At 33.7% G+C, this 27,649-nt stretch overlaps 3 protein-coding genes across 3 annotated transcripts; 2 read left to right on the plus strand and 1 right to left on the minus strand.

The window, feature by feature from the left end:
- Window positions 1-356: 356 nt before the first annotated feature.
- LOC134718189 (uncharacterized) lies at window positions 357-1,581 on the minus strand. The gene is made up of 3 exons (XM_063580681.1): window positions 1,256-1,581; window positions 944-1,105; window positions 357-529 (listed from the first exon to the last, which is right to left on the minus strand). The coding sequence occupies exons 1-3, from the start codon at window positions 1,533-1,535 to the stop codon at window positions 357-359; spliced, it is 615 nt and encodes a 204-aa protein (XP_063436751.1). The 5' UTR covers window positions 1,536-1,581.
- A 15,924-nt stretch (window positions 1,582-17,505) lies between these two features.
- LOC134718191 (uncharacterized) lies at window positions 17,506-18,054 on the plus strand. Its single transcript, XM_063580682.1, has one exon. The coding sequence runs from the start codon at window positions 17,506-17,508 to the stop codon at window positions 18,052-18,054; it is 549 nt and encodes a 182-aa protein (XP_063436752.1).
- Window positions 18,055-18,987: 933 nt separating this feature from the next.
- On the plus strand, window positions 18,988-19,416 carry LOC134718192 (uncharacterized protein F54H12.2-like). The gene has a single exon (XM_063580683.1). It carries the CDS (start codon window positions 18,988-18,990, stop codon window positions 19,414-19,416), a length of 429 nt encoding a protein of 142 aa, XP_063436753.1.
- The last annotated feature ends 8,233 nt before the right edge of the window (window positions 19,417-27,649 follow it).

Raw genomic sequence — 27,649 nt, forward strand, 5'->3', positions numbered from 1 at the left:
TCAAAATTTCATTACGGACATATATACAAACAAACTGAGAGTTTTTTAAGAATATTTAATAAATACTATCAGTTTTTTAAGAATATTTAATAAATACTATCAAGGAATAACATTTTCAAAATTTCATTACGGACATATATACAAACAAACGGTTAGTTTTTTAAGAATATTTAATAAATACTATCACTAATATGTGTCTATCTTATAATGTCCATAGGCATAGCTTTCAATTGGGTTCTTCCAGTAACGTTTATCATCAAAACTACACAGTCCTTTTTTCACTACGGTATCCATGAACAGTTCATGATTTTTACTTCTAATGCACGTCATTGAATTGGTGGTCGTAGTTTCTTGATTTAAACATTTCTTATACATTTCATGTCGGAGAGTCTTGTTTTTATTTCAGTTTTTGAAATGCCTTTCGCCACTTTTTTTTCCTTTTCGCATGTGATACCTTCTGTAGAGGTCTGGTTATACAAAAGGCTGTACATTTTAGGTCTCAAGCCAACGAATTCTTTTAAAGGAACACCTGAAAAGATGTTTTGAGGCACATGAGAAAGACACTATTTAATAATAATTTAACATAAAATTCTAAAGAAAAAGCAAAATTTAACAGAAAATTCTAAAGAAAAAGCAAAATTTAACAGAAAATTCTAAAGTAAAGCAAAATTTGAAAGAAAATTCTAAAGAAAAAGCAAAATTTGAAAGAAAATTCTAAAGAAAAAGCAAAATTTGAAAGAAAATTCTAAAGAAAAAGCAAAATTTAACAGAAAATTCTAAAGAAAAGGCAAAATTTGAAAGAAAATTCTGAAGAAAAAGGAAAATTTGAAAGAAAATTCTAAAGAAAAAGGAAAATTTAACAGAAAATTCACAAGAAAAAGGAAAATTTGAAAGAGAGTTTATGTTAAACTTTAGAGAGAGATGTTTGTTTGAAAGAACTCACCACCAAGCTCATCTTTAAATTTCCCAACGACTTTCTTATATTTGCTGGAAAAGAGATGTTTCGTTTTGTTGAATGAGCCGTAGTTGGAGGTATCGAATAGGTCTTTGATAGGTTTCATGTCTTCATATACATCATCAGTCAGAATCTCATAACACAACGAATCTAAAATGAATTCAGAAATGTTAGCACAATACCAAAGAGGAATCACTTCCTTTATTCTACTTATACAAAGGAGAAAACAATGAGAAATATTAGAAATTTAAAGAAACAATGGCTTTTATTTTAACAAACTAACAAAATTTTTTATCATACCTGTATCTGTAAACAGCAAGTTGATCTTGTCACCGTACTGAGGCTTCATCACCTTGTAATGGAATTCATACATCAGTCTCTTTGAAAGGTCTAAAATAGCTTGTCCGGCATAGATGGGTTTATTGAGAGTTATGTTGATCTGTTGGTTGTGTACTCCAACGAGGTCTTCATTGAAAATTTGGCAGCATAGAAACGACGGCTGAGCTACTAACTTTTTTAGTTTTTCTTCCGAGGCTGAATTGATTAGTCTTAGAATCATCCTAGCACGCAAATTTTCCATACATTTACCAAAAACACTGAAAAAGTAGGAATACTTTTAGATAAGTACTAGAAGCTGACACAAAAACCACAAAACATAATTAAATCAATTTTGGTAATGCGACAATGAGACAACAAGCAAACTGGAGATCTTGACAACACTTTAAAATCTTACACATTTAAAAATAACATAGATATAGGAAGATGTGGTGAGAGTGCCAATAAGACAACTCTCCTTTCAAATAACAATTTAAATTGATTGATTGATTGTTGGTTGCTTAACGTCCAGTGGCAAATATTTCATGCATATTCAGGACGAGAACAAGTTCACAATACATACAATAGGTAGGTTGTTATAATAGAGGATGATGGTCGGGAAAATTTGGACTACCACTGGAAAATTAGGGTATATTGGATAGAGACAGTAATTTTGCCTTGCAACAGGCCACCTACGGACCCCCCCCCCCCCCCCCCCCCCCCAAAGAGTTGTTGCAAGGGTTCTTAACGTGCAAAGAGCGTGGCACTCTCTTTACACGAGGCATCGGATTTAACGTTCCCCTTCTGACCGGACGTGACTGCGAACTTATACATCCCGCACAGCCAAACGGACGCCCCACTTCGGCAAGCGTTTTACTGCCGGTCGGGAGAAGACCAAGTGACCATATTTCTATACCCCAGTCACCCTTGGGGGTAATAACAATTTAAAAAAAAAAGTAAACCATAATAGGTCAATGTACGGCCTTCAACACGGAGCCTTGGCTCACACTGAACAACAAGCTATAAAGAGCCCCAAAAGTGTAAAACCATTCAAACGGGAGAACCAACGGTCTAATCTATATATAAAAAAAACCGAGAAACATACCTATTACACATCAGTTTGAAAAAGTCCTTCTCAAAGTCGTTGTTTGCCTGTTTTCTCATGTTGGTGATGAATTCTATGTAGGTTTTAAGCCATGCCTTTTGTTGAAATGCTAATACTCTATGTATTTTAGTTATTTTCATTCCAAGTTCTGTATAAAGTTGTAAATTTTCATAATGCACCACATAGTTTGTCTTTTTCTTTTCCTAGGTTTCACTTTTTCCACCATTTGCATTCTTCATAGAATTTAACTTTCCCCATAAATCAGTACTGTATTTCGATAGATCTTTGTCTTCAATGAGTAGATGTTCGGGTGCCAGAGGATAATCGTTATGTTTGTTGTGGAGACCTAACCAATATGCACTTTGTGAAAATATAATAAAAAGACAAAAAAAAAAAAATACAAGTAACTAACTTTTATTACAATATCATTAGAAACAGTTCAAGCATCTCATTGTTCGTCTAGTAAATGCAACAGAGGCTTAATCAGGAGTGGTATTAATTTGTGATACACTAACAGTACTCGTCTTTTCCTGCTTACACTAATTCTCCCACTGGCTAAAACTGAATAGTTTTCCGAAACTCTCGCAGTTTTCGTCTATGTACTATACTAATCATAAGTGTTGCATGATAAATTTTATATGCAATGAGTGAAATGGTTTGAATTTGATCATCGGAACTCTCCTCAATCAATTCTTTTCTTCTTCGGGGTCTATCATAGTAAAGTTCTTTCAGAAAGGTTGAGTTTTCAAAAATACGTCTGTTCATGATGAGTGTTTCACATCAAATGATAACCAAGGTGTGTTTTAAATTAATTTAATTCGTTTGTGAATCTTTCTTCCAACAACACCAATCGTTTGCACCAGTTTAACACATTTTTGGTACTTGTTTTATATAGAATGCACCAATCCTTTAATGTAGATAAAAAGTCATTGTTATAGTCATCTGGTACATCCATGAGCTTCAATTGATTGGACATCTTCCTAACCATGTCCTTCTCCGCTATCTGTTTATAAACAATATCGAAATAAGTTTCTAAATGTTCCATTTTTGTCCACATTAAACAAGTGTGTTGAATCTGACTCGGGTGGTTTACTTCGCACCCATAACAATGTTCTTTCACAATATCCGGTAAACAGTCTAAGACCATCCTAGCATACAAATATTTAAGTGTGTGATGCATAAGTTTCTCGGCTTTTTTAAATGTTGCATCCATAGTGTCTTCTCTCTACAACAATCAATCTGTAAATGAACGGAATTCGAGGATCTTCTTATAGTGTATCTCATTCATTACGTAACATTCTTATTTCATAAGTATGTTGGACAAGGTTTTACTAGATACCATCTTTGTAAACAAACAATTTGGATCCCATTTTATATGTTCTGTTTCGATATCGTCTTCTTTAGTCCACCTTTTTAGAGTAATGTTACAATAAAAACATGTCACTCTACCTCCTATGTCGGTGTAAAAAAAAAACATTATGAGCTAGATCTTCTGGCTTATGTTTAATCTAATCCGGCCAATTTGTATATGTTTGCATTCTATTTGTGAAATACATCATATTCAGATGGGCTGGTTTGAAACGGAGGATGTTTGAAAAGTAACATCCCGAGTCTGTTAATAAATCCATGATTAATAAGTAAAGACTAACATTTACTTATATACCACCACCACCTGAAGTCTCTACAATTTGTATAATTAAATCGTACTTTCAATCTTCAACCTTTAATTTAACAATGTCATAAAGCTGCTTTAATTCTATGAATCTACTCAAACCATACATAAATAATAAGATATATATTTGCCCCTTTTTTGTTGATAACAAAACCTGGTAATGTAACCTCAGAATTTTCATTTTAAAATTATTAACAACATATATCGTCAAAAATAAATATAGTAACGTAAAAAAAATGGATGCCGCTCACTTAAATACAAATTTAGACGAGCAAAAAACAACACAAAATTCTGCAATGTGGACAACATGGGTGACAAACCATTCCCTGGTTACCAACCAATGTTGCTCTACCTTGGTCAAAATTATGATACGTGGACCAAACATTCCACCATCACTAGCACAATGTTTACATTGCTCTACCTGCTATACCTGCTCTACTGTTTTCGTATCCCTATTCTACTACTATTGTTGGGCATTTAATCTCCACCTCTGTCATGTTACACAAGCTAAACAATGTGAATGTGGAAAATGCGGTTATAAGAATGTTAGCTATTACCCTGACATGTAAAGCATTTTATTAACGTCCATTTTTTGTTTTCCTCCCTTTTCGCTGAGAATAGAGGAAACCTGAGGTCTGTTGTATTGACTGTCGGATTTTTATTTTACTGCCATCATTATATTTTTGTGGAAAATGAGATTTGTAAACGTGAGTGAAAAAACCCCTTATCAAACAGGATTTAATTAGCGTATTTTTGTGCCGTCTACAAATTTTGGAATTAAGCAACTAGGGATTTGACACCCTCCGTCCCGCCCCAACCAAAGGCGAGGTATTTCAACATTTCAATAAAAAAAAATTATTGGCTGTATACAACATGTGCAAAGACATGAACAATAATGTTCTATTTAGTCTGAGGTACAAAGGTTAATCTTATTGCTCATCAGTTGGTTTACCACTTAATGTATAAAAATAGTACAAATTATAACCATTAGTTCTATACTTGGGGTCTTTTTTCTACATGTTTGGTATAAATATATATCATTGTATATATGATAGAAAAATCTATGTAAGAAATAAAGATTATTTGATAAATGTCCAGTAGCAAACATTTCATCATATTCAGACAGATCACAGAATTTATACCAACAATAACTGTTTCGATCTGATGAAAACAACATAAAAAACAAATTGCAGGATTGTTTTTCTGTTTTTGTAAACTGATTTGATGTAACTTTGTCGATAGTACATGTACCATGTAATTAATTAACCTACATTCATTCAAGTGTTTTAACTTCTATTATTCAGACATTTTAAAATAATTTTCACCTTGTAACATTATGATTCTTTTGCTTCACATCTTCAACTTAAAAACCCCTAGGGTGACAGGGAACCATAATATGGTCACTTAGTCTTCTCCCGACCCGCAGCAAAACGCTGGCCGATATGGGGCGTCCGTTTAGCTGTACGGGATGTATCAAATTCGTAGTCACGTCCGGTCAGAATGTGGACATTACATCCGATGTCTCGTGTGAAATGAGTGCCACGCTCTGTGCACGTTAAGAACCCTTGCAACGACTCTTTGAGGGGTCATTATGTGGCCTATTGCAAGGCAACATTTTTTTCCGTATCCAATATACCTTCATTTTCAAGTGGCAGTCCAAATTTCCCCAACCATTATCCCGAATGGCCTCTATTATGACAAGATCTACCTATTGTATTTATTGTTTACTTGTTCTCGTCCTGAACATGCATGACATATTTTCCGCTGGACGTTAAGCAACTTGCAATCAATCTTCACCTTAATCATCTGAAAGCAAAAGTACAACTCACTACATATTGCCTTCATTGTGAGTTCAACAAAGGCACCTCACATTTTATTGAGAAGTTTCTCTGAATAATTACTATAGTTAATCTCTGTATTTCACGACGAAATTGAAACGCATAATTGAATACAAATGATTTTGAATTCAAAATAAATATCATACTGGTGAACTAGGAAAATAGTTCCAGGATTATAATTTTATACGCCAGTCGCGCGTTTCGTCTACATAAGACTCATCAGTGACGCTCAGATCAAAATAGTTAAAAAGCCAAATAAATACAAAGTTGAAGAGCATTGAGGATCCAAAATTCCAAAAGGTTGTGCCAAATACGGCTAAGGTTATCTACTCCTGGGGTAAGAAAAACCTTAGTTTTTCGAAAAATTTAAAGTTTTGTAAACAGAAAATTTATAAAAATGACCATATAACTGATATTCATGTCAACACCGAAGTGCTGACTACTGGGCTGGTGATACCCTCGGGGACGAAAAATTCAAAGTTTTGTAAACAGAAAATTTATAAAAATGACCATATAATTGATATTCATGTCAACACCGAAGTGCTGACTACTGGGCTGGTGATACCCTCGGGGACGAAACGTCCACCAGCAGTGGCATCGACCCAGTGGTGTAAATAGTTATCAAAAGTTCCAGGATTATAATTTTATACGCCAGTCGCGCGTTTCTTCTACATAAGACTCATCAGTGACGCTCAGATCAAAATAGTTAAAAAGCCAAATAAATACAAAGTTGAAGAGCATTGAGGATCCAAAATTCCAAAAGGTTGTGCCAAATACGGCTAAGGTTATCTACTCCTGGGGTAAGAAAAACCTTAGTTTTTCGAAAAATTCAAAGTTTTGTAAACAGAAAATTTATAAAAATGACCATATAATTGATATTCATGTCAACACCGAAGTGCTGACTACTGGGCTGGTGATACCCTCGGGGACGAAACGTCCACCAGCAGTGGCATCGACCCAGTGGTGTAAATAGTTATCAAAAGTACCAGGATTATAATTTTATACGCCAGTCGCGCGTTTCTTCTACATAAGACTCATCAGTGACGCTCAGATCAAAATAGTTAAAAAGCCAAATAAATACAAAGTTGAAGAGCATTGAGGATCCAAAATTCCAAAAGGTTGTGCCAAATACGGCTAAGGTTATCTACTCCTGGGGTAAGAAAAACCTTAGTTTTTCGAAAAATTCAAAGTTTTGTAAACAGAAAATTTATAAAAATGACCATATAATTGATATTCATGTCAACACCGAAGTGCTGACTACTGGGCTGGTGATACCCTCGGGGACGAAACGTCCACCAGCAGTGGCATCGACCCAGTGGTGTACATGTAAATAGTTATCAAAAGTACCAGGATTATAATTTTATACGCCAGTCGCGCGTTTCGTCTACATAAGACTCATCAGTGACGCTCAGATCAAAATAGTTAAAAAGCCAAATAAATACAAAGTTGAAGAGCATTGAGGATCCACAATTCCAAAAAGTTGTGCCAAATACGGCTAAGGTTAACACTCTTACAAAGCGTAACGCTGCTTAACACCAATGGTTGTTGGTTGCTTTACGTATAGTGGCAAATCTTTCAGGTATGTCCAGGACATGAACACATAAATGATGAGTACAATAAGTAGGTTATATACCCTTCGATTGTCTAAACAGAGCCTGTTCTTCTATTAAGCCCTACTGATAAAGGCTCAGGGGATGTTTTTCGGCAAAGTATTTTAAATTTAGCAGCCATTGCTTTGGAATGCTCCATCAGTGTTAGTTAGCTTGACAGATACATTGAAGGTTCCGCTGTTGAGGGTTTCCTTCTTAAAATCTTGGTGTCTTACCTTGCAAAAACTGTTGCTGTTTGAAACTTGGATAATCAGTTTAGATTTAATAGTTTGGAACTCGTTTTTCAGTATCTCGATAATGCGTAGGTTGGGTGTTTTGTCACTGTAGATAGTAATCTTCATGTCGCTAGACAGAAAAATGAAGATAACTCTTCTGTCATTTCCCTGAAGTGTGACATCCTTCCCAACTGGTGTTGGACAAGTCACAATTTTAGGGTTTCCATTGTATTTTGTACGTGTGTGGTCCATGTTGAAAAACACATTTTCCAACAGTACAGGTGCCATAAGGGAAGCAAATGCTAATATGAATAGTATTATTTTCATCTTGTTGGTAAAAAAATTACAATAGGAAAATATGATCCTTTACAGAAAAGTATCACGGTTCATACAATGATAAAGATAAGTGTAATGGACCAAGGAACAATTGTTAAAACATTGTATAATAAAGCTTAGTATAGAGAACGTTCATTTGTTAGGGTTTAACAGCGTTGCATTGAAATACACCCACAGATAAGAAGCATTGAATAATAAAGCTTAGTTTAGACAACGTACAACACAGGAAGCAATCGACTGCTTAAATGTACAAACCTCCATTTAAAATATATCATTGAACGAGTACAATTTTAAAAGAAAAGACTTTTAGAACCGATTTATTGTATAAACCTCAATTTCAAGGAATTTTCAACATAAGTCCAGAATTTACCTTTCTAAATAGGTTATTGATAAAAAGATTATATTTAATTATACAAATCAGTATGCTGCCTTCTATCAAATCAAATACATGTTAAAACAACGAATTTTTTTTTTGGTAAATTACCGGTACAGGCTCACCTTTTTCAACATTAAACCTGTTCTTGTAAAACAATATAATATTCAAGATTTCAGCTTAAAACAAGGTCACTAGTGAGAACATACCTGTGGTCGCTTTCCTGTTTAGATAATCTTAATCTGTTCTAATACAAAACATATGATATTCAAGATTTCAGCTGAAAACTGGAGGTGTTAATACCGGTGGTATCTTACCTGTTTAGATAATCCCGGTCATTAACGAGTTGTGTGCCTAGTAAATATCACATTGGTTTTCTGCGAGATATTCGAAAACAACAAATATAGTATCACGCAGTAATAAACTATTGAGACAGCAAAATCAATTGAATTGTAGCTAAAACTGAGTATTCATCTTCATCTTTGTTGATTCGTAATGCTTTTTATATCATTGATAAAAGTCACTGACTAAGTAATTTATAAGCTACTTGCAAATTTATAGTCGCCACCGACAAAAAGAAAACAATGTTCAATGTTGGAATCCACATATGTGGACAATGAGGCAATGTAAGAAAGTATCTTATCTAAAGGCGAGGAGACATATAACTTTATTGCTAAAAAACATGAAACCCTGACGGGTTAAAATTCAAACATAGTACATTGTATACACAAGTGACATGAAACATAATACATTATAAATGTTTTAAACAAGTGAAGTGGATTATATATACAATTGACCAATGTGGACCTTATTTTGGCAATTCCAATGATTGCTTTATATAGTCTACAACACCAGACAAAATATCTTTATTGGGATTAAGAATAGTTTTAAGTTTATGGTGTTGATATAAATTTTGAAAATATACACGCACATCACTTCATACTGCATCGTGTTTAACATTATCAAAAAAAATATATATGCAGAAATAAAACACCGGAGAGTCATCGAAATTAATTTAGTCTTTCTGGAAATGCCTTAATTTAGGTTTTATTTTTACCAGACCTTTGTATACAAAAGTACTAGTTTTTCTTTGTGATGTCATTTAACATACAATTGCTTTAATTTTCCAGCAAAGAATACCATGATAGAATATGTGAACACGGTGACTCCCATGTCAAAATATTGATTAAAGATATTTTGCTTTACACTCAAGTTTGTAATTTACATGTTGGAAGCATATCAGTGTTCGTGGTATATTGCACGTATAACTATTGCGAATCAACACATGTAACCTACAGTGGATCACGGTTCATGAAGTTCAAATTCAGAACAAAATGTTATATTCATCCCTTTTCAAATGAATCTGTTTACATTTTCGAATCGTAATGTTTGGGGGAAAAGTTTCGGTAAAATACCAATTTTCGATTATTTGAAAATTTTCGATTATTTGAAAATTTTCGATTATTTGAAAATTCTTTAGAACCGCTGCCAGAAAATACTAACAACTTATGATGTAGGAATACCAAATTGTAGGAAATGAGGCAACATAGAAACGTATCATATTAAATGCCTAGATTACAGTTGTTAAACTAAGGTCTCAAATTACTCGAACAAACTTAACATTTGATTGATTATACTAATGTTCTTGTCGTATAGCTATGAAAACGTTTCGGTTCTTATACATTATACATAAAACATTTCGGAACATGAAATTATTCATCATGTTTTCATTTTCAACAAAGCGAAACTTCCTGATTTTTATGTCTGTCCTGTTACAAAGATATAGTCAACTTAGACAAGAAGTGATCAAGTACCTGTGATTTTTTTATATAACACATGAAGTGATAACCTGATCTTTATAATAACAAGATTTTTAGTCAACTGCATGTTCAACCTTTAACTGCTTTCCCAATGATTACATTTTTTTAAATTTTCTCGAAAGGGCTTTTATCATATTCCCTTCTGAAAACAAATATATTAGATGGTGGAACTTTGAATATATGCAGGTTGAAAAAAAATAATGTATAATAATATTTATTTTACATATGTATCGAATAATATCGATCATGATTAATGGCTAAATATCAATCATTAAAATCAATATAATAAGAAGATGCATCAAATAAATATCTATAAGTTCTAATTTTTAGTTACATCCACTAAAAAAAGAATAAATAACGTATGATGTAAGAATACACAACTGAAGATAATTATGCAAAATTAGGAAGCATCTTATCATAAATGAATATGCTACCTGCTATCAAATACATGTTAAAACAACGATATTTTTTTTAGTACAAAAATATGATATTCAAGATTTCAGCTTAAAACAAGGTCACTAGGTGAGAATATACATGTGGTCGCTTACCTGTTTAGATAATCTTAATCTGTTTTAATACAAAACATATGATTTTCAAGATTTTGGCTTAAAACTGGAGGTGTTAACACCTGTGGTATCTTACCTGTTTAGATAATCCCGGTCATTAACGAGTTGTGTGCCTAGTATATAGCACGTTGGTTCTCATTCTACCAGACCTTTGCCTACAAAAGTACTAGCCTTTCTTTTTAATGTCATTCAACATATAATTGCTTTTAAGTATCTAGCAAAGGATACCTTGTTAGAATATGAGAACACGGTGACTCCCATGTCAAAATATTGATTAAAGGTATTTCGCTATACACTTAAGTTTGTAATTTACACGTTGGAAGCTTATCAGTGTAAGAGAAAAAGATATGAAAAACAACACGTTTATTGATTCATAGGTCCAAAGCTGTTTTATTAACATTATATATAAACGAGACGAAAGAAAAGGAAGGCAAACGAAGAAACCAAAAAAATACCTGGCATGTGCAAATACATAATTGATAAGAGAATGGATATTAAGAAAAAATATTTGTCCGGTATCTTTCCTTTCCTGGTATAAAAATATGATATTCAAGATTTTAGCTCAGCACAGGAAGAGATTATCTATCTGTGGGGTAATCTTTTTGAATAATCTCTATTGATATAACGGTTTGTGGTAAAAAGGAAAAAACACAAAAAACTGAACTCCGAGAAAAATTCAAAAAGGAAAATCCAAAATCAAAAGGCAAAATCAAAAGTCCAAACGAATGGATAACAACTGTCATATTCCAGACTTTCCCTGAAATTGCACGTATAACCTTTGCGAATAAACACATAGAACCTACAATAGATCTCGTACCATGAAGTTCAAATTCAGAACATGCTGTTATATTCATCCCTTTTCAAATGAAACTGTTTACACTGTCGATTCGTAATATGCAAATTTTCGATTATTTGAAAATTCTTAAGATCTGTCGCCAGAAAATACTAAATTGTAGGAAAAGAGGCAACATAGAAAAGTATCACATGGCTAGGTCATACTTGTTAAACTAAGGTCACAAATTCCTCAGACAAACTCAACCTTTGATTGATTATATTTATGTTCTTGTTATATAGCTCTTAAAAATTTCAAAAAGTTCATCAATAATAAAAGAAAATAATGTGATTACCTGGCTTTCAAAACTTTCATTGAACATTTTTAAAGCTCCATCGACAACCATCTTCACTAGTTGTATATATTCCTCTGCTTTTATAGAAAAGCTTTTTTTGTCCATTCCTTGTATTCTGTCTTATATCCACACACGTCTTCCTTTTGTGACCGTTGATACCAACAGTTAGGATATCCCCACACACGTCTTCCCTTTGTGACCGTTGAAACCAACAGTTAGGATATCCCCGAACTTCCCCTGTGCTCTCAATATGGCATCACCGTATTTGATGGTTATAAGCGTGTTCATTAAGGTAGCATTCAAATTAAAAATATAAAAAGGGAATGAGTCAAAGAGACAACAACCCGACCATAGAACAGACAACATTAGAATGTCAACAATAGGTCTTTAATACAGCGAGAAATTCCCGCACCCGGAGGCGTCCTTAAGCTGGCCCCTTAACACACATATATATCTATACTTGTTCAGTACAAATTATGTATACAGTATTACACCTTTGAGCATATTGGCGTACGAATTAAAATATTGATGGTGCTTGAAATGCATTGCCTGTCCATGTCCAGACACACTTCTCTCAATCCCTCTCGTCGTCCGAGAGGTCCACATAGTCCAGTCTCTTGACTGGCAGTTTCCTCTTCTTCTGAGGTGGCTGAGTTTTCTCCTCTGAGGTCTGCTGTTCCAGACATCTGAACGCTTCCTCTTCCTCCTGCACTCTCACACTGTTCTAAATAAAAAAAAAATACAATGAGTTTGGTGTCATGATGAACTCTTCAGTGAAAACAGAAAAAAAATATGACATCTCAATAAAAGACTTTATCTCCGAACATTAAGACAATTTGTCACAAGCACCTATCGTTAGCACCAATTTAGTTAGAATTTCATCGTTATTCATCAAACTATCCTTATTGCAATAGACCTTAAATAATAAACCGCTATCGTCGTTTTTGGTTGCGATAGATCTTAAATAATAAACAGCACTATTCATTTTATCATCGTAAACGACGTTTAGCAAGATATTTTATCATTATTCATCATAATGGCGATGCAATTATTAACCTCATTAAATTGTGACCATCAAAAGTTATCTTCATAACATAACTTATATAAATAAACATCAAAAAACGAAAAAAAAGGAATGAGTTGATTCTATAACAACACCACAAAGCGCTTTGTATTATTATTTTTTTAAAGCAGACAAGAAGGACTTCGTTGGTATTTTATCCAATAATCATGAATTTCAACAATAATGAATGAAAGTAATGTGCTTACCTGTTTTTCAAAACTTTCATCGAGCAATTTTATTGCCCCGGCATCTACCATCCTCATGGGTTGGATGTATTCTTCCGCCATAATGAAGAAGCTTTTCTGTTGGCCATTTCTTGCAGTTTGTCTCAAATGAACCCATGTTTTCCCGTTGTGGCTATTTATACCTACGGTCAAGTTGTCTCCAAACTTCCCCTGTGCTCTAAATAATTTCAATGATATATATATATATATATATAAGTAGTGTAGTAATAGGTATAAGCGCAGGTGTAAAAGTGGTTAAGAGTGGTTATATTTGTTTAGGGGTGGTTATATTTACCAGCGCTTAGGATAAGCGCAGGTGTAAGAGTGGTTAAGAGTGGTTATCCAGATAAGCAAATCTGTCAAAGTGTTTAAGAGTGTATGTTTTTTTTTTTTTTTTTTTAAGGTGCTCATTTATACCTTTGCATGAGATAAGCAATCTTCTTAAAGAGGTAACGAGTGGCATTTATTTGTTTTAGGGTGGTTATTTAAATCTTTGCTTGGGCTGAGCAAACCTTTTAAAGAGGTTAAGGAGTGAATAAATATATAAAGTTTAATAAATTGTTTTATACATAAAATTAAATCGATCATGAGTGGACATATTATCGAGAATTTCGCTTTCTTAAAAGCCTTGTATTATGCTGAACCCATACAGAGAAAGTTAATGATCGATTTGATTTCCGACGAAAAAGTTCAAGCCTTTTCAGAAATTGCTTCTTTTCTTCTGCAGGGAAGAATAAGTCTTCCAAATATACACAAACATAAATTAAAAGACTATTGGCTTACAGTCAGATCTTTAGCAAAAGCTCGCATTAGTTTAGGAAGAAAAAAACGAACATTACGTACATTTCATTATTTGTTACCTCTACTGATAAAGTCAGTTTTGTGCATATTAGACGACCAATTTGATGCCGTTCACAATGAGTTTGCATTCTTGCAGAGATCAAGCGAAGTGTACCTTTTCATATTGAAAACTAAAACCAGTATCTTAAAAGAATTGAAAGTTTTATATGAAAATAGTCCTCACATCATAGAAAATTGGAAGTACAGCATTTTACAAGACCACCTTAAACCTCTATTTTATTAGTATGAATAGTGTGTAGTTGCTCTTATTAAATGTAGTGTCGTTTAACTTTAAGTATTGCTTTACAATACAAAAGGAAGTCCGTGAAACATCAATTCAGAGGTAATTAATCTCACTATAAAAAGTGTCTCTTTTCTAGCCTATATCATTATGAAATAAGAATATCCTTTCATATCTACCACGATGGAATTGGATTCACATTTATTAGATTTGTTTTGTTTCAATCCTCTCCACCCGCATATGCTTTATTACATTACCAGAGAACAAACTTACAAAGATTGGCCAACTCAACTTGCTCAGAAACCTGCAGATCTAATTCGAAATGGTTTTTATTATACCAACGTAGGAGATCGCGTGACATGCTTCTGTTGTGGTGTGACATTAAAACAGTGGAACAGTTCTGACCATATCGAAACTGAACATTTGAAATATGAACCAAACTGTTTGTTTGCAAAAATGGTGTCACCCAAAGTTCCGAATTTCAATGCTTAACTTTTCTACCACCTTATTATACAAGATCGATTAAGTATGTGGTTATCTGTTCTTTTCGAACCACCCTGAGATGACTCATCTATCTGCATTCTGAAACACTATATAAAGGGGTTCTTTTATCATCAGAAAAGACACTCCATCACGACAAGCATTGCTAGCAGCATGGAATATTCAAGGCATGAAAAATGTTTTTTGAACACTTACGATTTCTGCTTTGCAAAGAAAATTCAGGAGATGATACCCACTTTAACTAGAGAACATTGTTATGGTTGTATGGTAGACCACCCATCTCAAAGAGAGCATTCATGTTTATTTTTTACGGAACTGGAATGTTTGGAACAATTTTTTGTTGAAGCCTATGATAAAATTTCCTTAAAGGATGTTATCAGTACAGTGAAACCATGTTCTATATGGGATTGCATAGACGATTGCGAAATGAAATTGAAAAAAGAAGTGTATGACAAACTTACCCAGGATAGAAGTTATTGTGAGAAAAATAAACCAAAGCCAAGTAAGGTGTATCAGCTTGTGGAAGCTTTAACTAGAGGCTCCAAAGAGCCTGTGTCGCTCACCTTGGTCTATGTGAATATTAAACAAAGGAAGCAGATGGATTCATGACAAAATTGTGTTTTGGTGATGGTGATGTGTTTGTAAATCTTACTTTACTAGTCTTGCTGCTTACATTTATCTCTATCTATAATGAACTTGGCCCAGTAGTTTCAGTGGAAAATGTTAATAAAAATTTACAAGTTTTATGAAAATTGTTAAAAATTGACTATAAAGGACAATAACTCCTTAGGGGGTCAATTGACAATTTCGGTCATGTTGACTTATTTGTAAATCTTACTTTGCTGAACATAATTGCTGTTTACAGTTTATCTCTATCTATAATAAAATTTAAGATAATAACCAAAAACAGCAAAATTTCCTTAAAATTACCGATTCAGGGGCAGCAACCCAACAATGGGTTGTCAGATTCATCTGAAAATTATAGGGCAGATAGATCTTGATCTGAGTAATAATTTTACCCTGTGTTGGATTTGCTCTAAATGCTTTGGTTTTTGAGTTATAAGCCAAAAACTGCATTTTACCCCTATGTTCTATTTTTAGCTGTGGCGGCCATCTTGATTTGAAAGTCGGGTCACCGGACACATTTTTAAAACAAGATACCCCAAAGATGATGATTGCCAAGTCTGGATTAATTTGGCCCAGTAGTTTCAGAGGAGAAGATTTTTGTAAAAGATAACTAAGATTTACGAAAAATGGTTAAAAATTGACTATAAAGGGCAATAACTCCTAAACGGGTCAACTGACCATTTCGGTCATGTTGACTTATTTGTAAATCCTACTTTACTTAACATTATTGCTGTTTACAGTTTATCTCTATCTATAATAATATTCAAGATAATAACCAAAAACTGCAAAATTTCCACAAAATTACCAATTCAGGGGCAGCAACCCAACAACGGGTTGACCGATTCATCTGAAAATTTCAGGGCAGATAGATCTTGACCTGATAAACATTTTTACCCTTGTCAGATTTCCTCTAAATGCTTTGGTTTTTGAGTTATAAGCCAAAAACTGCATTTTACCCCTATGTTCTATTTTTTGCCGTGGCGGCCATCTTGGTTGGTTGACAGGGTCACGCCACACATTTATTAAACTAGATACCCCAATGATGATTGTGGCCAAGTTTGGTTCAATTTGGCCCAGTAGTTTCAGAGGAGAAGATTTTTGTAAAAGTTAACAACGACGACGGACGACGGACGACGGACGACGACGGACGCCGGACGCAAAGTGATGGGAAAAGCTCACTTGGCCCTTCGGGCCAGGTGAGCTAATAAAAACTGAAGATAGATTGTCATAGTCCAGGACATTTTTAACTCTGACACTTCTATTCAGTTACACTTGACTACCATATGATTCATAGATCATCTTGCATTGTTTGTAACTGTATACTTGATTGGAAAAGGTACAAAATAAAATATGTTTACAATCGTCTTTTTGTTTGTTTGGTTTTTTTTCGGTTTTTTTTATTTGTTTTTTTCCCTTGTGAACTCATCAGTGAAACATTGCTTTTTTGTTATATGTTTCTAGTATAAAAGATCAGGTTTTCAAATTTGCAATCATTTGTCGTCTTGTGTTGAAAATGTACAAAACAAAAAAAGTTTATGATTTATTAGAGAAGACATATTTCAATTTATCAAAGTCTGGTGCATATTCAGGTCCAGATAAACTTTATAAAGTTTTAAAATCCAGAGGCATATCCAACATCGGGAAACAAACAATTCGAAAATGGCTCCACAATCAAGATAGTTATAGTCTCAGAAAGGAACTAAGGCGACGCTTCACTAGAACTCGAGTCGTTGTATCAGGAATCCATGATCAGTTCGATATGGACTTGATTGACATATCCAATATAAAAAGTGAAAATTCAGGTGTGTCTTTCTTGCTTGTGGTTATTGACATCTTCTCCAAGTATCTTTGGGTTGAGACACTGAAAAATAAAACAGCAAAAGAAGTTGTAACTGCATTAAAAAAAATACTTAATCATACAACATTTACTAAAGGTAGATCGGATAAAGGTGGTGAGTTCAACAACAAAATAATGAAAGCTTATCTAAAAAGCAAAAACATTTACTACTTCACCACAGAAAATTCAGAAACAAAAGCTAATTTTGCTGAAAGAGTAATTAAAACCATAAAAAACATGATGTATCGTTATTTTACTAAACAAAGATCACATCGATATATCAATGTGCTACAAGATTTTGTCAAGACCTATAATTCGACACCCCACAGAAGTCTTAATAACATTGCTCCTAAGGATGTAAACAAAGAAAACGAAGCAGACCTTTGGGCTTTCATGTATCTAAAACCTAAAAAACCTAAAAAACCTAAAAAATTTCATTTTAGATTGAATGATTCAATCAGACTCTCTAAAATTCATATGGTTTTTAATCGATCGTACGATGAACATTTCACTAGAGAAATTTTCAAAATCAGAAAACGCTTTCGCATGCAAGCTATACCTGTTTATAAAATTTCCGAATTTGATAATTCCCCAGTCCAAGGATTATTTTATGAGCAAGAAATGATAAAAGTAGACAAAGATGAAAATTCTATGTGGTTTATAGAAAAGAAAGTTAAAAAGCGTAAACGGAATGGACATATTCAGTGGTTAGTGAAATTTGAAGGATGGCCAGCCAAATATAATCAATGGATTGAAGAGGGAGATATCACTGAGCCACAAGACTCTTAACCTATCGCAATGAGTATTTACGTGACCATGAGCAGTGACAAGGCATTGGAATATTTTCCTAACAATAAAGCATACAAATTTACTTCTCATCTGAATTCACCCCTATTTTTAGATGGTTTATGGAGGGTAGCTTTAGTCGAAGCAGAAATATCCTGTTCTTTATCTAAAGAGGAATCTATTTACCTGTATTCAAATCTATGTGGAGAATCTATCGTTGATGGAGAACAGAAACCACTACTCCGAAGGCTTACTGCTATCAACCAAGGTAACTGGTCGTCAATTTTTGAAGCACCTCATTATGTTCCTGTAAGAATTCATGAAATTTATGATATGGATGTGTATATTACTACAAGTCAAGATGAATTAGCTTCATTTTTAAATAATACTTCAACGGTGACACTTCATTTTAAATCATTTCCATTCTTTTAAAATGAATAAAATGTATATTCCAAATACCAGTCATTGGATGGATTACTATGAAAATTTAGGAAACAATGGTAGCAATCCTTACATAAATCAATTGAATAAAAGCGGAAAGCAAATAGGAGGTGGATCTCTAGTAGGTACACCTAAATCCTTTATTACACCAATCGGACCATCAATGAAAGATTCAACCAATGAAAAACTAAAAGTTCAACTTGTTTCACCAGTTCAACAAACAGAGGATATGGTGAAGAGAGAAAAGGTAAAGATGGGTATAAAAAGAAAGTCGCAAACTTCTCCTAACAGTTCTACAAAACGTGCTCTAAAGAGTAAGTCGCAAAAAAAGTCAAGAAAGTCAAAGATTAGGAATTCAAAAAAAGGAAAAGGAAACGGAAAAGGAAAAGGGAAAAAAAATATAAAGAAGAAAAAATCTAAAACACCTCTAAAGGCAGGAAAGAAAAGCAAAATCCTAAAATCTGTAAAAAGATTTAAAGATATTTTCGATTAAAGATGGCTGCATTGACTATGGATGGATTTCAAGAAAGTCAACCTTCTGGTCTAAACTTGTTCACTCTACCTCCTACACAAACAGCAGTAGAAAATGTATATTTTGATGAAATAAGATCAACTTCACAATTAGGTGGTACAGCTCCAATCGAATTCACTATTGCAGCACAGAATTCCCTAGAATATATAGATCTCAGAAAAACTCAACTCTATGTGCGTGCTAGAATTAGGCATTCTGATGGTTCAGATTTAAAACCATCCGAATATGTTGGACCTGTAAATAATTTTTTACATTCTATGTTTTCTCAAGTGGATATTACTTTGCAAAATAAACTGGTTACTTCATCAACTGCACATTACCCATATAAAGCCATGATTCAAACAATGCTATCTTTCGGCTCTGAAGCTAAGGAATCCCAGTTAACCAGTTAACTTTGGAAAAAAGACAAAGCAGGTCATTTTGATGATAATGATGTGAAGAATGGTGGCAATACTGCCCTTTTTGCCCGTTCTCAATATTTTTCTCAGAGTCAAACCTGTGACTTAGTTGGGAATCTTTTTCATGATTTGACTAGCTTAGACAGATACTTATTGAACCAAATAACAGTAAATGTGAAATTATGGCGCTCAAAGCCTGAGTTTTGTTTAATGACAAATGTAGTCAATCCAAACTTTCAAATATATATCGAAGACATTTGTTTAAGAGTCTTCAAGTTAAAACTAAATCCTAGCGTCATAACAGCACATAGTCATAAATTGCTCACAACTAATGCAAAATATCCTTACACTAGAACAGAGGTTCGTCTCATATCTATACCTGCTGGAAGTCTTAGTTTCAACTATAACAACTTGTTTAATGGTTTGAGAGCTACACGTTGTGTTATTGGATTTACAGACTCTAGCAGTTCCAGTGGGTCATATGCTTTGAATCCATTCAACTTTCAGCATTTTAACTTAAGTCAGATAGCATTAAAGCTGAACCAGGTTCCTGTTGGTGGAAATGTTATGCAGTTAAATTTTGCCCCTACCAGTCGCACCATATTACCTTCTTTTACTAGTATGTTTGAAGTTACAAATAAATGGATGCGAGATAGTGGCATTGATATCTCCAGAAATGATGTTTCAGGAGGAACTGCTTTATACTGCTGGGATATTGAAGCAAACTTTAGTGATGAAGGACAGTATTTAAACTTAGTGAAGCAGGGGACTTGCTCATTAGAAGTAATGTTCAGCAAACCACTACCGAAGGCAACAACTTGTGTTGTATATGCTGAATTTCCAGCTTACTTTGAAGTAAATTTAGAGAGAAATATAATTTTACAATGAATACAGATCAACTAGAGTGTGCAATAAAGTGTGATAATGAGATGAGAAAGAAGATATGTGGGGTTTTCGCTTCTAATGAAATCAGCTACATTCAACTTCAACCATCAACTGGATTTATTGCAAATACAGATGTCAAGCAGCTACCAGGAAAACATTGGGTAGCATTTTACTATAATGAAAATAAAGTGTGGTCAAAATTATGATACGTGGACCAAACATTCCACCATCACTAGCACAATGTTTACATTGCTCTACCTGCTATACCTGCTCTACTGTTTTCGTATCCCTATTCTACTACTATTGTTGGGCATTTAATCTCCACCTCTGTCATGTTACACAAGCTAAACAATGTGAATGTGGAAAATGCGGTTATAAGAATGTTAGCTATTACCCTGACATGTAAAGCATTTTATTAACGTCCATTTTTTGTTTTCCTCCCTTTTCGCTGAGAATAGAGGAAACCTGAGGTCTGTTGTATTGACTGTCGGATTTTTATTTTACTGCCATCATTATATTTTTGTGGAAAATGAGATTTGTAAACGTGAGTGAAAAAACCCCTTATCAAACAGGATTTAATTAGCGTATTTTTGTGCCGTCTACAAATTTTGGAATTAAGCAACTAGGGATTTGACACCCTCCGTCCCGCCCCAACCAAAGGCGAGGTATTTCAACATTTCAATAAAAAAAAATTATTGGCTGTATACAACATGTGCAAAGACATGAACAATAATGTTCTATTTAGTCTGAGGTACAAAGGTTAATCTTATTGCTCATCAGTTGGTTTACCACTTAATGTATAAAAATAGTACAAATTATAACCATTAGTTCTATACTTGGGGTCTTTTTTCTACATGTTTGGTATAAATATATATCATTGTATATATGATAGAAAAATCTATGTAAGAAATAAAGATTATTTGATAAATGTCCAGTAGCAAACATTTCATCATATTCAGACAGATCACAGAATTTATACCAACAATAACTGTTTCGATCTGATGAAAACAACATAAAAAACAAATTGCAGGATTGTTTTTCTGTTTTTGTAAACTGATTTGATGTAACTTTGTCGATAGTACATGTACCATGTAATTAATTAACCTACATTCATTCAAGTGTTTTAACTTCTATTATTCAGACATTTTAAAATAATTTTCACCTTGTAACATTATGATTCTTTTGCTTCACATCTTCAACTTAAAAACCCCTAGGGTGACAGGGAACCATAATATGGTCACTTAGTCTTCTCCCGACCCGCAGCAAAACGCTGGCCGATATGGGGCGTCCGTTTAGCTGTACGGGATGTATCAAATTCGTAGTCACGTCCGGTCAGAATGTGGACATTACATCCGATGTCTCGTGTGAAATGAGTGCCACGCTCTGTGCACGTTAAGAACCCTTGCAACGACTCTTTGAGGGGTCATTATGTGGCCTATTGCAAGGCAACATTTTTTTCCGTATCCAATATACCTTCATTTTCAAGTGGCAGTCCAAATTTCCCCAACCATTATCCCGAATAGCCTCTATTATGACAAGATCTACCTATTGTATTTATTGTTTACTTGTTCTCGTCCTGAACATGCATGACATATTTTCCGCTGGACGTTAAGCAACTTGCAATCAATCTTCACCTTAATCATCTGAAAGCAAAAGTACAACTCACTACATATTGCCTTCATTGTGAGTTCAACAAAGGCACCTCACATTTTATTGAGAAGTTTCTCTGAATAATTACTATAGTTAATCTCTGTATTTCACGACGAAATTGAAACGCATAATTGAATACAAATGATTTTGAATTCAAACTAAATATCATACTGGTGAACTAGGAAAATAGTTCCAGGATTATAATTTTATACGCCAGTCGCGCGTTTCGTCTACATAAGACTCATCAGTGACGCTCAGATCAAAATAGTTAAAAAGCCAAATAAATACAAAGTTGAAGAGCATTGAGGATCCAAAATTCCAAAAGGTTGTGCCAAATACGGCTAAGGTTATCTACTCCTGGGGTAAGAAAAACCTTAGTTTTTCGAAAAATTTAAAGTTTTGTAAACAGAAAATTTATAAAAATGACCATATAACTGATATTCATGTCAACACCGAAGTGCTGACTACTGGGCTGGTGATACCCTCGGGGACGAAACGTCCACCAGCAGTGGCATCGACCCAGTGGTGTAAATAGTTATCAAAAGTACCAGGATTATAATTTTATACGCCAGTCGCGCGTTTCCTCTACATAAGACTCATCAGTGACGCTCAGATCAAAATAGTTAAAAAGCCAAATAAATACAAAGTTGAAGAGCATTGAGGATCCAAAATTCCAAAAGGTTGTGCCAAATACGGCTAAGGTTATCTACTCCTGGGGTAAGAAAAACCTTAGTTTTTCGAAAAATTCAAAGTTTTGTAAACAGAAAATTTATAAAAATGACCATATAATTGATATTCATGTCAACACCGAAGTGCTGACTACTGGGCTGGTGATACCCTCGGGGACGAAACGTCCACCAGCAGTGGCATCGACCCAGTGGTGTAAATAGTTATCAAAAGTACCAGGATTATAATTTTATACGCCAGTCGCGCGTTTCTTCTACATAAGACTCATCAGTGACGCTCAGATCAAAATAGTTAAAAAGCCAAATAAATACAAAGTTGAAGAGCATTGAGGATCCAAAATTCCAAAAGGTTGTGCCAAATACGGCTAAGGTTATCTACTCCTGGGGTAAGAAAAACCTTAGTTTTTCGAAAAATTCAAAGTTTTGTAAACAGAAAATTTATAAAAATGACCATATAATTGATATTCATGTCAACACCGAAGTGCTGACTACTGGGCTGGTGATACCCTCGGGGACGAAACGTCCACCAGCAGTGGCATCGACCCAGTGGTGTAAATAGTTATCAAAAGTACCAGGATTATAATTTTATACGCCAGTCGCGCGTTTCTTCTACATAAGACTCATCAGTGACGCTCAGATCAAAATAGTTAAAAAGCCAAATAAATACAAAGTTGAAGAGCATTGAGGATCCAAAATTCCAAAAGGTTGTGCCAAATACGGCTAAGGTTATCTACTCCTGGGGTAAGAAAAACCTTAGTTTTTCGAAAAATTCTCTCAAAGTTTTGTAAACAGAAAATTTATAAAAATGACCATATAATTGATATTCATGTCAACACCGAAGTGCTGACTACTGGGCTGGTGATACCCTCGGGGACGAAACGTCCACCAGCAGTGGCATCGACCCAGTGGTGTACATGTAAATAGTTATCAAAAGTAACAGGATTATAATTTTATACGCCAGTCGCGCGTTTCGTCTACATAAGACTCATCAGTGACGCTCAGATCAAAATAGTTAAAAAGCCAAATAAATACAAAGTTGAAGAGCATTGAGGATCCACAATTCCAAAAAGTTGTGCCAAATACGGCTAAGGTTAACACTCTTACAAAGCGTAACGCTGCTTAACACCAATGGTTGTTGGTTGCTTTACGTATAGTGGCAAATCTTTCAGGTATGTTCAGGACATGAACACATAAATGATGAGTACAATAAGTAGGTTATATACCCTTCGATTGTCTAAACAGAGCCTGTTCTTCTATTAAGCCCTACTGATAAAGGCTCAGGGGATGTTTTTCGGCAAAGTATTTTAAATTTAGCAGCCATTGCTTTGGAATGCTCCATCAGTGTTAGTTAGCTTGACAGATACATTGAAGGTTCCGCTGTTGAGGGTTTCCTTCTTAAAATCTTGGTGTCTTACCTTGCAAAAACTGTTGCTGTTTGAAACTTGGATAATCAGTTTAGATTTAATAGTTTGGAACTCGTTTTTCAGTATCTCGATAATGCGTAGGTTGGGTGTTTTGTCACTGTAGATAGTAATCTTCATGTCGCTAGACAGAAAAATGAAGATAACTCTTCTGTCATTTCCCTGAAGTGTGACATCCTTCCCAACTGGTGTTGGACAAGTCACAATTTTAGGGTTTCCATTGTATTTTGTACGTGTGTGGTCCATGTTGAAAAACACATTTTCCAACAGTACAGGTGCCATAAGGGAAGCAAATGCTAATATGAATAGTATTATTTTCATCTTGTTGGTAAAAAATTTACAATAGGAAAATATGATCCTTTACAGAAAAGTATCACGGTTCATACAATGATAAAGATAAGTGTAATGGACCAAGGAACAATTGTTAAAACATTGTATAATAAAGCTTAGTATAGAGAACGTTCATTTGTTAGGGTTTAACAGCGTTGCATTGAAATACACCCACAGATAAGAAGCATTGAATAATAAAGCTTAGTTTAGACAACGTACAACACAGGAAGCAATCGACTGCTTAAATGTACAAACCTCCATTTAAAATATATCATTGAACGAGTACAATTTTAAAAGAAAATACTTTTAGAACCGATTTATTGTATAAACCTCAATTTCAAGGAATTTTCAACATAAGTCCAGAATTTACCTTTCTAAATAGGTTATTGATAAAAAGATTATATTTAATTATACAAATCAGTATGCTGCCTTCTATCAAATCAAATACATGTTAAAACAACGAATTTTTTTTTTGGTAAATTACCGGTACAGGCTCACCTTTTTCAACATTAAACCTGTTCTTGTAAAACAATATGATATTCAAGATTTCAGCTTAAAACAAGGTCACTAGTGAGAACATACCTGTGGTCGCTTACCTGTTTAGATAATCTTAATCTGTTCTAATACAAAACATATGATATTCAAGATTTCAGCTGAAAACTGGAGGTGTTAATACCGGTGGTATCTTACCTGTTTAGATAATCCCGGTCATTAACGAGTTGTGTGCCTAGTAAATATCACATTGGTTTTCTGCGAGATATTCGAAAACAACAAATATAGTATCACGCAGTAATAAACTATTGAGACAGCAAAATCAATTGAATTGTAGCTAAAACTGAGTATTCATCTTCATCTTTGTTGATTCGTAATGCTTTTTATATCATTGATAAAAGTCACTGACTAAGTAATTTATAAGCTACTTGCAAATTTATAGTCGCCACCGACAAAAAGAAAACAATGTTCAATGTTGGAATCCACATATGTGGACAATGAGGCAATGTAAGAAAGTATCTTATCTAAAGGCGAGGAGACATATAACTTTATTGCTAAAAAACATGAAACCCTGACGGGTTAAAATTCAAACATAGTACATTGTATACACAAGTGACATGAAACATAATACATTATAAATGTTTTAAACAAGTGAAGTGGATTATATATACAATTGACCAATGTGAACCTTATTTTGGCAATTCCAATGATTGCTTTATATAGTCTACAACACCAGACAAAATATCTTTATTGGGATTAAGAATAGTTTTAAGTTTATGGTGTTGATATAAATTTTGAAAATATACACGCACATCACTTCATACTGCATCGTGTTTAACATTATCAAAAAAAATATATATGCAGAAATAAAACACCGGAGAGTCATCGAAATTAATTTAGTCTTTCTGGAAATGCCTTAATTTAGGTTTTATTTTTACCAGACCTTTGTATACAAAAGTACTAGTTTTTCTTTGTGATGTCATTTAACATACAATTGCTTTAATTTTCCAGCAAAGAATACCATGATAGAATATGTGAACACGGTGACTCCCATGTCAAAATATTGATTAAAGATATTTTGCTTTACACTCAAGTTTGTAATTTACATGTTGGAAGCATATCAGTGTTCGTGGTATATTGCACGTATAACTATTGCGAATCAACACATGTAACCTACAGTGGATCACGGTTCATGAAATTCAAATTCAGAACAAAATGTTATATTCATCCCTTTTCAAATGAATCTGTTTACATTTTCGAATCGTAATGTTTGGGGGAAAAGTTTCGGTAAAATACCAATTTTCGATTATTTGAAAATTTTCGATTATTTGAAAATTTTCGATTATTTGAAAATTCTTTAGAACCGCTGCCAGAAAATACTAACAACTTATGATGTAGGAATACTAAATTGTAGGAAATGAGGCAACATAGAAACGTATCATATTAAATGCCTAGATTACAGTTGTTAAACTAAGGTCTCAAATTACTCGAACAAACTTAACATTTGATTGATTATACTAATGTTCTTGTCGTATAGCTATGAAAACGTTTCGGTTCTTATACATTATACATAAAACATTTCGGAACATGAAATTATTCATCATGTTTTCATTTTCAACAAAGCGAAACTTCCTGATTTTTATGTCTGTCCTGTTACAAAGATATAGTCAACTTAGACAAGAAGTGATCAAGTACCTGTGATTTTTTTATATAACACATGAAGTGATAACCTGATCTTTATAATAACAAGATTTTTAGTCAACTGCATGTTCAACCTTTAACTGCTTTCCCAATGATTACATTTTTTTAAATTTTCTCGAAAGGGCTTTTATCATATTCCCTTCTGAAAACAAATATATTAGATGGTGGAACTTTGAATATATGCAGGTTGAAAAAAAATAATGTATAATAATATTTATTTTACATATGTATCGAATAATATCGATCATGATTAATGGCTAAATATCAATCATTAAAATCAATATAATAAGAAGATGCATCAAATAAATATCTATAAGTTCTAATTTTAAGTTACATCCACTAAAAAAAGAATAAATAACGTATGATGTAAGAATACACAACTGTAGATAATTATGCAAAATTAGGAAGCATCTTATCATAAATGAATATGCTACCTGCTATCAAATACATGTTAAAACAACGATATTTTTTTTAGTACAAAAATATGATATTCAAGATTTCAGCTTAAAACAAGGTCACTAGGTGAGAATATACATGTGGTCGCTTACCTGTTTAGATAATCTTAATCTGTTTTAATACAAAACATATGATTTTCAAGATTTTGGCTTAAAACTGGAGGTGTTAACACCTGTGGTATCTTACCTGTTTAGATAATCCCGGTCATTAACGAGTTGTGTGCCTAGTATATAGCACGTTGGTTCTCATTCTACCAGACCTTTGCCTACAAAAGTACTAGCCTTTCTTTTTAATGTCATTCAACATATAATTGCTTTTAAGTATCTAGCAAAGGATACCTTGTTAGAATATGAGAACACGGTGACTCCCATGTCAAAATATTGATTAAAGGTATTTCGCTATACACTTAAGTTTGTAATTTACACGTTGGAAGCTTATCAGTGTAAGAGAAAAAGATATGAAAAAACAACACGTTTATTGATTCATAGGTCCAAAGCTGTTTTATTAACATTATATATAAACGAGACGAAAGAAAAGGAAGGCAAACGAAGAAACCAAAAGAATACCTGGCATGTGCAAATACATAATTGATAAGAGAATGGATAT

This window comes from Mytilus trossulus, chromosome 5 (assembly GCF_036588685.1).
Source record: "Mytilus trossulus isolate FHL-02 chromosome 5, PNRI_Mtr1.1.1.hap1, whole genome shotgun sequence".
NCBI lineage: Eukaryota > Metazoa > Mollusca > Bivalvia > Mytilida > Mytilidae > Mytilus > Mytilus trossulus.